At 48.1% G+C, this 13,416-nt stretch overlaps 1 protein-coding gene across 4 annotated transcripts in view; it reads right to left on the bottom strand.

The window, feature by feature from the left end:
• Window positions 1-12,550, bottom strand: part of Prkar1b (protein kinase cAMP-dependent type I regulatory subunit beta) — a 120,868-nt gene extending 108,318 nt beyond the window's left edge. The window contains exons 1-2 of one of the 4 annotated variants that reach the window (XM_085683170.2): window positions 12,425-12,550; window positions 10,055-10,253 (exon numbers count right to left, since the gene is read on the bottom strand). In XM_085683170.2, the coding sequence (XP_085539296.2) occupies window positions 10,055-10,253; window positions 12,425-12,450 (225 nt within the window). In that variant the 5' untranslated portion in view covers window positions 12,451-12,550. Of the gene's footprint in view, window positions 1-10,054; window positions 10,254-11,169; window positions 11,368-12,048; window positions 12,166-12,345 lie in introns of those variants that run through there. The other 3 variants (XM_048436953.3, XM_048436955.3, XM_048436952.3) reach the window with 3 other exon arrangements.
• Window positions 12,551-13,416: the final 866 nt, after the last annotated feature.

Here is a 13,416-nt window from a genome sequence, read left to right as displayed (position 1 = left end):
ACAGACAAAGCAAACATACTAACCAGGCTGGACTCAGCAGAGGTTTTACCTTCCTGAAAGATGCCAGCACACCCTTGGGGGCCATTCAGAATTCCTCAGTCCCACCAACTCCAGTTGCCGACTTCCCTGACTTGGAGGGCAAGATTCCACAGGGTCAGAGAGAGGCCATTCCTGAGGGGAGACATCCCAACTTCATAGGGCATCCACCTGGACCACGGAGAGCCTGGAGAGCCACTTGTGGGCAAGGTCCCAGAGGGGTTCTCCATAGAAGCGCAAGGCTAGCGATCTGCACTCTGAAGCGCCAGGTTTAATGGAGGAGCTGAGGGTTTTGAGGACTTGGATCTCCTCAATCCTACCAGGGGAGGCTAGTCACCGATTCTGAAAGGAATCCTGAGAACCTCTGGGATACAGCATGGGAAGTTACAAGGGAACCAGCCCATGTGAGGAAACTGAGGACATAAGAGCATGAAGCACGTGTGTGTGTGTGTGTGTGTGTGTGTGTGTGTGTGTGTGTGTGTGTGTGTAAGGGGGTGCTGGACATTCATCACTAAGAATAGAAAAGAAATACAACGCCTCAGGCATTTATGAAGCACCTACTGTATACCAATCCTCACATAGAAAACACAACAAAAATGCAGCAGAGAAGAGGTTCCTGTCCCATCTTTGAAAGGAGTCAAGGAGTGTTTCTAAGAAGAGATCTCTAAATGAACCTCCAGAGTTCAACTGCCACCCTTGGAAAGAAGCACCAGGGCCAGGGGATACCCAGCTAAGCAGTTCTGAGTCACACAGGGCTACCTCCTTTCTCCATCTGAGACACATGGAAAGTTCGTGGTTCTGATTCCCCACCTACCAGATCACTCTGGCCAGATGATGGTCACTTAACCTCCTAAGAGACAGGTTTGGTTGCTCAGAGTGCCATCATTCCTTCAATATGTAATGAGTGTGTGTGCGTATGTGCGTGCGTGTGTGTGTGTGTGTGTGTGTGTGTGTGTGTGTGTGTGTGTGTGTGTTGGGGATGAAACCCAGGGCTTTCAGCTTCTGGTTTTAATGTTTCTCATTTGTTTTATTTTGCTTTGGGGGAAGAGATAGGATCTTTCTATGTAACCCAGGCTAGACTCAAACTTGAAGCAACTCCCCTACCTCAACTTCTCAGAAACAGAGATTGCAGACCTGTGTCAAAATGGTCTGGCTTGTCTGTACTCTGTTTTGCTATTCTGCTCTATCCTGACTTCTCAGATTACCCTTGGGGGCTCCTCAGTGTCTCCCTTCTATATGGAATTTAACTTAGAAATAGGGTATTTGGAGCTTCTGGGCTGAGGGATGAGTCTTTGGAGTGGTAACACCTGAGCACATGAAAGAGCTTGTGCAAAATCTGTAAGATTGTTAATAGTAAAAATTAGGGCTGGCTAAGGATGTAGCTACACTGTGCAACAGTTGCCTAGGGTCCCCCAGTGAGGGGCTGGGGTGTGGCTCAGTGGTAGAGCCCCTGCCTAGAATCCCCCAGTGAGGGGCTGGGGTGTGGCTCAGTGGTAGAGCACCTGCCTAGAATCCCCCAGTGAGGGGCTGGGATGTGGCTCAGTGGTAGAACACCTGCCTAGAATTCCCAAGGAAGGGGCTGGGAGTGTGACTGAGTTCTGTCCCTGGTATGCACATAACAAGCCAGATGTAAAGGCGCATGCTTATAATCCCTGTGCTAGGAAGTGGAGAACAGGAAGATCCCAGGGCTCACTGGTCAGCCACCTTAGCCAAATCTGGAGCTCTAGGCCTCAGTGAAGAGACTCTGTCTCAAAAACTAATGTAAGAAAGACTACCTGAGGCTGAACTCTGACTACCAACATGCATGCACACCCACACACGCATAAAAAATTAAAATTAATAAAACAAAATAGGGGCTAATAAGGGGTCAGCAGTGAAGTGCTTACTGTGCAAGCCTAGAAACATGAGTTTGATCCTTGGAACCCATGGAAAGATGAAAGGAGACAAAACATGGGAATAAAGTCACAAAACCAGAGATGGTGAAGGAAAATAAGTGGGAGACTTAAACCAATCATATCAATTACATTAAATGTTTATGGCTGGCTATAAATGAGGTAATGCATATATATGTACACATGTATATGTCTACATAGTAATGAACAGGACTTATTATTTAAATTGTAGGTAATATTAACACATCAGCTCAATGGTAGACATTATTGTATTAGACTTAAAAACCTGAAGTCAAGCCAAGGGTAGTAGTATTCACACCCATAATCCTAGCACCTGAGAGGCTGAGGCAGGAGGATCATGTGTTCTAGTAAAAACTAGAAACAGGGATGTGACTCGGTTGGTAGAAGTCTAGCGTACATTGAGTCCTGAGTTTGATCCCCAACGCCACATAACATGGGGTGATAGTGGAAGCCACCATCTCAGCATTCAGGAGGTGGAGGCAGAAGGATAAGGAGTTCAAGGTTGTCTATCCTCAGCCACATAGTGAGAACAGCAATGGCTACAAGAAACACTGTCTCAATAAATAAAAATAGATAGATAGATAGATAGATAGATAGATAGATAGATAGATAGATGATAGACAGACAGACAGATAGATAGACAAACTTAACTAAAGAAAGGGGGAGAACGACACACAAGTGATGTTGGAGGTGTTAACAATCCTTGTTATGGACAGAGGATCAGAAAACTAGCAAGAATGCAAAATGGGGCTAGGGAGATGGCTCAGTCAGTAAAGGTGCTTGCTGCCACGCCTAATGGCCCAGGTTCTATCCCTGCAACCCATATGGTGGAACAAGAGAACCAACTCCTACAAATTGTTCACTGGCATCCATAAATATATCATGCATAGCACTTGAGACCACACACATACACGCACACACAAAAAATAAATTTTAAAATATAATAAAAATGTTTTAAATCTAGGTGTGGTAGTTGCACACCTTTAATCCCAGCACTGGCAAGGCAGAGGCACGTGGATCTCTGTGAATTCAAGGCAAACCTGATCTATATAGTGAGTTCCAGCACAGCTAGAACTGCACTCGGTCTAAAAAAGAAATTAATTTCAGGAAACTAACACAAAGTGCCACGACCCTGAACTCTCAGGGCTGCAGAGTGCTCCACCTGACCTCCTCGGGAGCACGAGGAGGAGTCACCAAAGCAACACTATGATCAGCCAGAAAGCATAATGAACTGAATTGAAAAGGTGTGGAGTCATTCAGCGCTCTTGGACCACAATGAAGCCAGGCCTGAATAACAAAGATCTCTGGAAAGTCGCCAGATATTGCAAAAATTAAACAAGAAAAAGCCTAACAAATGAAACAAAGATTAAATCTCTAGAGATGGAAACTATCCTGAGCTGAGTAAAGCAAGGAAGAAGAAATCCCCAGGATCAAGATGTAAAATATTGCCAAAACAGGAAATGTGTGGACTTCAATGTTTCCTTTCAAAAAAAAATTAAAGTACTATTTTGACATTTCACCTTTAGAAGCTTTGAAAAGGATAAAGCCCAATACAACAGAAAGAAGTAAATCATAATACATAAGAGCAAACTCATAACATTAAATGAAAAAAAGCCAGGCGTTGGTGGCACACGCCTTTAATTCCCGCACTTGGGAGGCAGAGGCAGGCAGATCTCAGTGAGTTCAAGACCGGCCTGGTCTACAAAGCAAATTCCAGGACGGCTAGGGCTATTACACAGAGAAACCCTGTCTTGAAAAACAAACAAACAAATAAACAATAAATTTTAAAAAGGCTCTAGAGTGCCCTTTTCCTAGAAAAGGGCACTCAAGGGACTAGAGCACTGGCTGCCCCTGCAGTCGATTCAGGTTCAGTCCCCAGCACCCACGTGGCAGCCCACAGTCATCCGTAACTCCAGTTCCAAGGGATCCAATGCCCTTTTCTGGCCTCCAAGGACACCTGGCATGCATGTGGTGCACAGACATACATGCAGGCAAAACACTTGTACACATAAAGTAAACTTTGAAAGGAAAAACAATATTAGAACTGATAATCCTCTACACAGACTGGTTAGTAACAACAAAAAGGCACTAAGGACCGATATCAAGTATTAAGTGTGGGGGGAGTTGAAGTTAAAGATAGTTGTGAGCTACCTGACGTGAATGCCGCTCTTTGGGAGGACCAGAGTTTAATTCCCAGCATCCACATCAGGGGGCTCACAATTGCCTTTAACATCAGCTCCAGGGGATTTAGCACCCTCCTCTGGCCTCCATAGTAACCCAATGGCATATGCATACACATGCACAATACGCGTGAATAAAAATAACAAATAAATTAAAATTACTGTTTCACAACGGATGAAATACTGGGCCAGCAAGATGGCTGACTGAGTAAAGGCACGTGGTGTACAAGCCTGGTAACCCGAGTGCTACCCTGGAACCTGCACACGCTGGTTGGTTTTAACTACTGACTTGACACAGCTTAGAATCACCTGGAAAAAGTCTCAGTGAGGAATTGCCCAGATCAGGTTGGCTTGTCTTGATTTTGCTATTTTAGGCAGAGAAAGACACACCCATTTAGGTGGTACCATTCTCTGGGTTTAGGTCAGTGGTTCTCAACCTTCCTAATACTGTGATCCTTTAATACAGTTCCTTATGTTGTGGTGACCGAACCAAAGAATTATTTTTATTGCTACTTCATAACTGTAATTTTGCTATTATGAATAGTAATGTGTATCTGTGTTTTTGGTGATCTTAGGTGACCCCTGTGAAAAGATCGTTTGACTCCCCCCAAAGAGGTCCAGACTCACAGGTTTAGGTCAATAGAGAAGTCAGGTGACCTGGGGGAGCACTCAGGTGGCAGAGGAGGTGGATCTCTGTGAGTTTTAGGTTAGCCTGGTCTATATAGCAAGTTCTAGGACAGGCTCCAAAACTACACAGAGAAATCCTGTCTCGAAAAACAAAAAAACAAAACAAAACAAAAACAAAAAAGCCTTTAATCCCAGTACTCAGTAGTAAGAGAAAAGAGATGTCTGTGAGTTCAGCCTGGTCTATGTAGTGGAGTTCCAGGCCAGCCAGGACTACATAGTGAGAACCTCTAACCCCACAAAAATTCAAAAGGAGTAGAAAAAGCTAGCTGAGCACTAAACATGCATGTATTCATTTGTTTCTCTGCTCCTGGATGTGATAAGACTAGCCACCCTTCAATCTCTGCATAGGCGTGTGCGCACGCGCGCACACACACACAGACACACAGACACACTCATACCAAATACTGAGCAATCACACACTGAGCAATCATTGGAAGGGATATCCCTGCAGAACAGATGACAAGTAGAAAAACACACAAAATATGAAACTGCCACTGCCACATGGCCACACACAAAATCTAAAGATTGTTTTTAAATAACACAAGAGGGAATGGTGGGGGGGTGGCTCAGTTGATAAGAGCATTAGCTTTGAAAGCCTTGGATTCCGTATTTGAATCCCTACCACCCATGGAAAAAGCTGGCTGTTGTTGGGTGTGGTGGTTCAGAACCAACATTCAGAAGGCAGAGGCAGGTGGATCTCTGAGTGTGAGGCCAGCCTGGTCTACAAATCAAGTTCTAGGACAGCCAGGGCTACATAGAGAGGCGAGATCTTGAAAAACAAAAACAAAAAACAAGCAAGTTGGGTGGGACTATGGGCACACCTGTAACCCCAGTTCTGGGGCTTGCTAGCTCCAGGGTGAGTGGAAGACCCTGCCTCATGGGACTAAGGTAGAGTGATGGAGAAGGACACCCTACATCTGGTGGAGAACACATGTGGTTATACACCATAAGAAACACACATATAAACAACAACAAGATTAAATAACACCTGGGGTGGAGGTGGGAGACTTTAGAGGGTTTTTTATCTTCTCTTCGGCTCTGAACTTATTTTTTTTCCTTTATAGGCATGGATGATTTTATTTGTTTTCTGTTTTGGTTTGTGTTGTGATATTTTCGTGACTGGGTCTCCCTGTGTAGCCCAGGCTGACCTTGATTTCCTGGTCCTCCTGCTTCAGCCTCCTGAGTGCCAGATGACAGGCATATATCGCCAAGTCAGGCTCATGAATTCTTTTCTCTCTTTCTTTCTTTCTTTCTTTCTTTCTTTCTTTCTTTCTTCCTTCCTTCCTTCCTTCCTTCCTTCCTTTCTTTCTTTCTTTTTTGTTTTGTTTGTTTCTTGAGACAGGGTTTCTCTGTGTAGCTTTGGAGTCCATCCTGAAACTCATTCTGTAGACTATGCTGGCCTCGAACTTACAGAGATCCACCTGCCTCTGTCTCCCAAGTGCTGGGATTAAAGGCGGGCACCACCACTGCCCAGCTCATGAATTCTTTGTAGATGTTTTTGGGGGTGCTGGGAAGATGGCCCAGGCAGCAAGTGCTATGTCTAAAGCATGAGGGCCTGCGTGTCGATCCCTAGCACAGCGTCAACCCAGCTCTAAGGAGGCAGAGGTGGGTAAACGCCTGGAGCTCAAGAACTAGCGAGCCTAGCTGAATGGGTGAGAAACCCTGTGGACACACACTAAGGAAGACACCAAACATGACCTCTGACCTCCACACACAGGGGCACATATATAGGCACCCGCGTGCACAGGTGCACATGAACACACACACGAACATACATATTACACACACACACACACATAAAATTAATTAAATAATAACTTTAAATATATTTTTAAGTGTTTAGGGAGTTGACTCGGTGGTTAAGAGCACTTACTGCTCTTACAGAGGACCGCAGTTCTGTTCCCAGCACCCACATTGGGTGGCACACAAACGCCTGAAATTCCAATCCCAAAGTATTCAGCGCCCTCTTCTGGCCTCCAAAGCCATCTTCACTTGTGTGGCATACACTTGCAGACACATATACACAGTTAACAATAGCAATAAAAATAAATCTTAACAAAAGCATTTTGATAGGTTATGTCCATTGACCACGTGCTATTTACTAGCTTGTTTTCAGAATGGGGGCAGTGCCAAGGTCTCTCACAGCCAACACTCCTAAGAGCCCAGCTCCCCGCAGTCAGTATGAAGCCCGTGGGTGGCGTGCTTCCCTCAAGGCATGCGTATCACCTCCCTATCCCATCCGTGCCTCACCTGCCCCCACCTCCGGCCCTCTTCAAGAGTGAGCTCCCAAACCACAGAGGCCAGAGCAAGGGCACCTTCCTGAGGCATCTGACTGAGAAGAACAGTGCACCCCAGGCTCAGCATCATTAGCACCAGCCCGAGTGCCATCCCCGTGGTGAGTTGGCAGAAGGAGTGCAGCTGTGCCTCTCTGGGGTCTCTCTGTCTCCATGGCCCCTTCATGACTTTGACCATTGTCCTGGGGAGCGACCCAAAGGAGTGAACAAGAAGACTGTCTCGCGACCAGGGGAACCACTGAACTAAAGCCCAATCTGCTTGCATTTTCTGATGACTTTTATAAATTTCAGATACTCAGACGGTGGGATTTTATAATTTCATATCCGCAAATGAGGTATGCTTGCTTTTATATCCTGGTCTTCTTCTCAAAGAGGGGACAGGCCTGGTTTCCTTTATACTGCTCGGGAAGGCTGTGAGATTAATCCAGAGCATTAACTGTGTCATTGTGTATTGTAATGAGTTCTTTTCAGCTTCTGGGGCTGACTGCAGTCAAGCTGGCCACAATTCACACAATATCAAGCAGTATAGAGAAGATGGGAGTTTTCTTCTTTGTGTAGCTCTTTCAACACACTATTTTACTACAGAAATTATTTTAGAGTTTTTGTATAGACTTTAGTAGTCTGTTTCTAAGATGAAATGTATTTCAACAATCTGTAATTTTTTTCAGTATAGTTAAACCCATGTTGTAAAATAGATAAAATTTTATAATCATTAAAAAAAACATTTTGATGGGTTATTTCCATTGACCAGGTGCTATTTACTAGTTTGTTTTCAGAATGGGGGCAGAGCCAAGGCTTTTTGCTGCACTGTATCAGGAAATCACTGAATGCTGCCGCTGCCTACCCCTCCATGCATGATGGGCGGACTGTCTTAAACAGAAGAACAAGGTTCATTCTTTTGAGCCAGGCACGGTAAGTGCATATGTGTAGTCCCAGCACTCAAGGCCTACGGCAGGAGGATCATGAGCTGGACTACATAACAAGACCCTGTTTCCAAAAAAAATGTACAATATGAACTAGAAATAGTACAGCAGTCGAGAGCAGTTATCCTTGCGTTGGACTAGGGTTTAATTCCCAGCACCCACATCTGGCAAATTAAAACTGTCCATACTCCAGTTCCAGGGACTCTGATGCCCTCTTCTAACTTCCACGGGCACCATGTATGCACATGGTACACAGACATGCACACAAGCAAAATATTCATATCCATAAAATAAAATAAAATAAATCTCAAAAATTAAAAATACACATAATAATGAATAGTAGTGGGAGTTGCTTCAGGTCGGAGCCCTGTGATTCCAGGAAGCAGCCATGAAACGTGTTTAAGTGTTTAATACCAGATGGCTCACAAGTGCTCAAAAGCAAAAGGTGAGGCAAGCCTCAGCCTGTACGAGGCTCCCCATATTCCCATCTGGTCTCCAAGACACCAAGACAAGGGATAGTTACATGACCTCAGGTGACACTCGACAATACTCTGGGCAGAGAGATACAATAAAGAAAACGGAGTCACTGTCTAGGAGGGACGCTGGATACAGCAATGGGCTCCTGCCAAGACCCCTGGGCTGGCCAGCCAACCCAGCCTGAGGAAGAACCCAGAAGAGGGGCTGGGGAACACGGAGGGGTGTCATTCACAGAGGAGCCAGCCATGAGGGCCTCTGTCCTCAGAACAGTAGGACTAGAGAGGTGAAGTAGCCTGTGCTTATAATCCTCACGTTTTGCTGAGGCAGGGGGATTGTAAGTTTGAGGTCAACCTGTGAAACACAGTATTACCTACCACAGAGAAAAAGAGGTGGGGGGGTAAAGGAGGGGGAACGTCCTTCTTCCCATCAAACACATCAGGGGTATATTCCTCCATCCACTCTACAAGTCAGGCATTCAGATCAACGTGGACCCAAACTACACACCCACATCACCTGCATGGTCAGAGTTACTTGTCTTTTTTTAATGTATGTGTGTGGCTATGTGTATGCATGTGTGTATGTACACATGTATTACACAGGTGAAATGTGTGTGCCTGGTGCCTGTGAGGTCAAAAGAGGGCACCAGATCCCAGGGGACTGAAGTTACAGATAGTTATAAACCACCAATGTGGGTGCTGGGAATTGAACCCAGGTCTTACGGAAGAGCAACCAGTGTTCTTAACGGTTGAGTCAGCCCTCCACTCCCTCGCTGGGATCTGGGGGCTTGAAGCCTGGGCTAGGTTTGCTGATCACCAGACCTCAAAATGGTTTCTATAACCAGACCTCAGCTAGGCAAAGCGGTGCAGGCCTGGAACCTCAGCCCTGAAGAGAAGGAGCCAGGAGGACTATGCAGGTATAAGGCCAATCTGGACAACAATGCAAGAGCTTCTCAAGACACACACACAACCAGACTTCATCCCCATCTGCCTAACCTGAAAATTGCCAGTGAACCCCACAATCACTAACCAGGCTCAGATTCACAATCCCTGAACTGCCATCCAGGAGAGTTCTGGAGGCTGTGAACCTCAAAGAAGTAGGAGGAGGGATTCTGGGGCTCAAAGATGAACCCAAGGTCTAACAAAGAAAGGCCAGTCTCAAGTCAACTGTATCAGTGGGAATGGAGCCCAGGGCCTCATGCATGGGGGCAAGTGCTCTACTGCCGAGTCACATCTCAGCCCTTCACTGGGGGATTCTAGGCCAGGTGCTCTACCACTGAGCCACACCCCAGTCCCTCACTGGGGGATTCTAGGCAAGTGCTTCACTGCCCAGCTATGCCCCTAACTCCTTACTGGAAGTACACATATACGAGCGCTCCCACTGATCCATGCCCTTAGGGGAATTGTAAGTGAGCTCTCTGCCATAGAGTCCTAGCCCTGCTTCCCATGGTCTTGACAAATCCTGAGACATGGCTTTCTTGGAATTCCAAGGGAGGACTTGAAGCAGCTTTGCCCAGGGAACCTACCAAGAGTACCGGGGTCACTCACCTTCTCCAGCTTCTCGAAGTGCTCCCGAAGGAACCGCAGCGGCCGGTCAGGCTTGGCAACACAGAGGTGCACGATGCATTCTTTGAGTACCTGCTGGATGCCATGCTTCTGCACATACATCTCACATCCTTTCAGAGAGTCCTCGTCCTCCGAGTGGAAGCAGGATGGGGAGGCCATGGTCAGAATGTCTTCTACGGTCCTGTGAAGGAAAATTAAAATCAGCTTTAGGGGGAGCCGGGGAAGCCAGACTGTTCTGCTGGAATGCTTTATGAAGTACATGTGGGCTGGGCCTGGTGGTGCAAGCCTGTCATTCCAGCTACTCAGAAAGCCAGGGTGGAAGACCAAGAGTTCAAGGCTCACCTGAAAAGGACCAGCCTGTACAACTTAGTGAGAATCTGTCTCAAAGGAAAAAAAGGGAAAAGAGGGCTATGGTAGGTCTGGGGAATGTGGCTTGGTTGGTGAGTACTTGCCTAGCATGCAGGTTTCATCGCCAGGAGCAAAGATATCCTCTCCGGTGATGCATGCCTGTAACCCCGATACTACTCAGGACGTAGAGGCATGAGGATAAGGAGTTTAAAGCCAGCCTGGTCTGCATAGAACTTTGTCTTTAAAAAGTGGGGGGGGGGGGGGGCACTGAGAGGATGGCTCATTGACTAAAACACTTGCGGCCCATGCACGAGGAGAGGAAGTCAGATCTCTAGCACCCGCGAAAATGCCAGGTGGGCTTGGTGGCCTACAATCCCGGTGTGTGGGAAGTGAACCCAAGAGATCCCAGGGGCAAGCTGGCTACCTAGACTAGCTGAACTAGTGAGCTCTGAGTTCAAGGAGAAACCCTGCCTCAATACATAAGGTGGAGAGGAATCACTGAAGGCACCCAACATGGGCCTTCTACATATATACATGCATTATATGCATCTGCACACGCATGTGAACATGCATAGGCATGTACACACACACAACTGAATTTTCAAAAAACCCAGAGGGTTGCACATCAGCGGTAGAGGGCCAGCGGGTAAGATGTTTTGCTAATGATTAGGCCCAGGGAAGGGTGTGTGACACCAGAAACCTTATTTGTCAAAGGTCTTTCTCTGATAGTGGGTTCAGCCATTCCTTACCTCTGAACAAATTCTTGCAGAGACGGAAAAAGATCAAGTACAATTTGTATGCGGTACGCTCTCCATTTCTGAGAAATATGAGGTGGAATAAGTTGGATGTCTGGTGCCCCCACTATGGGAACTACGCTGACGGATGATTTCATTTTCATCCACCCCTCCCCCTTTTTAAGGACACCGATGTGGAATATAGATGTTGTCACGATCTAAGGCCACAGCGGGGGCAGTTGGGGCGGGAGGGGGAGGTGCTGTCAAAGGATTGAGGTGACTTGTTTCATGGGGAAAGGAAAGGGGATAAGGAAAACAATGGAACCGAGCTGGGGGCGGTGGAAGGGGGGCTTGGAAGACAGTAACAGAGGCCCAAAGGCTCTAGAACGCACTAGTGTGTGCCCTGCGCAGGGTTGAGTCACAATGTCCAGATCACCACCCCGCCCCGCACGGATTGGAGTCACCCAGCCTAGAGGCCTCAGGGTTTGAAGGGTCCCCAAGCTGGCGAGGTACACCTGGTTTCGGCAGGATGGGGATTCTTTCCCACTCCCACCCCATAACCCCGTCCCCGGACCCTAAGGCCACCAGAGGAGTAATTGGAGACGCCCCTAGATGGTGGTGGGTGCAGGGCACCCCCAGGTCGTGGTAGGTTCAGGGTGACCCCAGATCCTGGCGGTGCAAGCTACCCGCCCGACCCTGTCCTGGGCGCTTGCGCAAGGGCCTGGCTCCACCTCGGACACCAGCAGCCCCACCACCACCACCATTCGGGTGGCCCTGTGGCCGATCCTGTCACTCCCCAAATCCCTCCTGTCCCTGTGAGTCCCCCAGTTCCCGCCGAGATCCACCTCTGGGTAGGGCCAGATCCCCGTGCAGACCCCACCCCAGCTTGCGTACCTGTAGATGCGCGGTGCCCGAGGCCAGAGACAGCTGCGCGGGGACGCGGGGACGCGGGGACGGCGAGCGGGTCTCCGCACTGCAGCGGCGCCGCCCTCCGCCCGCCCCCGCTGCGCGCCGCCGGCCGCCAGGCCCCGCGCACCGCGCCCGCGCGGGTCGCCCACCGACCGCTGCCCTCCCCAGGGCCCGTCCCACTGCTATTTCTGAATAGCGACGACACACCGGAGCCCCGTCGCGCAGGCCCGCGCTGCCGCCAAGACCTTCTGCCACCCCAACCCTCTCCTAAGCTTGCCCAACCTGGTGCAGCTAGCTCCTCTGGGGCCCAGATGCTCTCTCTTGTTCAGTGTACACCACCCTGCTCTGTCTGAGCTGTCACCCTGGAGCGGAGGGAGGGAGTCGCATTCAGTGCCTGCCCACTCTAAAGCCGAGGCCTGTAGCAAAAATTAGCCTCCACCCATTCTGTCCTGCGCCATCTGCTCCTGTGGGGACAGAGTCCATCTTCTAAATGATCTAAGCGCAGGAGAAAGGATGAGGCTCGCAGGTACTGTCTATAGTCACCTGTCCACCACCCATTCGCTCACTCGCTTGTCCACACTCAACCGGCTCATTCTTTCACTCACCTGTCGCCTCACTCACTCCTTCATACACACCAGTTCCCATATCCAGGCTTCCATTCATCTACCCCACCCCCACACTCATCTCTACATTCACCTGCTCCCCACATTGGTTCCTCCACGTGCCTGTCCACATTCCCTAGATTTCAGCTGCCTGCTATCTCTTGCCTCATTCACCAGGCCACCCTCGCATGACACAGGCGTCCTCCACGTGGCCACCACCGTGCTCTCAGCAGCTTTGAAGGTCCACAGTTCTTCCTTCAAATGTGAAGGTGAACTGGTTCAATAAGGGCCTCATGGCCTGAAACAGGCTCTAAAACTTTGTAGCATGCATGGATGAAGCTCAGGTTCCCATCACCAGCTCTGAACAAACAGGGTATGGTGGCACACACCTGTGACCCCAGCACATGGGACATTGAGAAAGGAGAATCAAGCTCCAAGCCATCCTTGCCTACAATAGCAAGTTTGAGGCCAGCCTGGGCTACATGAGAGTTTGCCTCAAATAAAATCAAATCTAAAGTTAAATTAATAATAAAAATAAAGCAAGAATATATAATAAAATGAACAAGAGTAACAAAATAAGATGCAGCTCCCACATCCCCAACCTTTCCCTCCAGCTTGCCTCCCAACTCTGTCCACGTGGCTGGCACATACTTATCGTGGGCACACCTATTTGGAAGAGGTCTTTTTTCAAGAATTTAAGTCCCATCTTACCAGAACCAAAACTTGCATCCCATTAGTAACTCATACTCTT

The sequence above is a fragment of the Myodes glareolus genome, chromosome 2 (genome assembly GCF_982192425.1).
Source record: "Myodes glareolus chromosome 2, mMyoGla1.1, whole genome shotgun sequence".
NCBI lineage: Eukaryota > Metazoa > Chordata > Mammalia > Rodentia > Cricetidae > Myodes > Myodes glareolus.
This window is presented reverse-complemented; position numbering and strand designations above follow the sequence as displayed.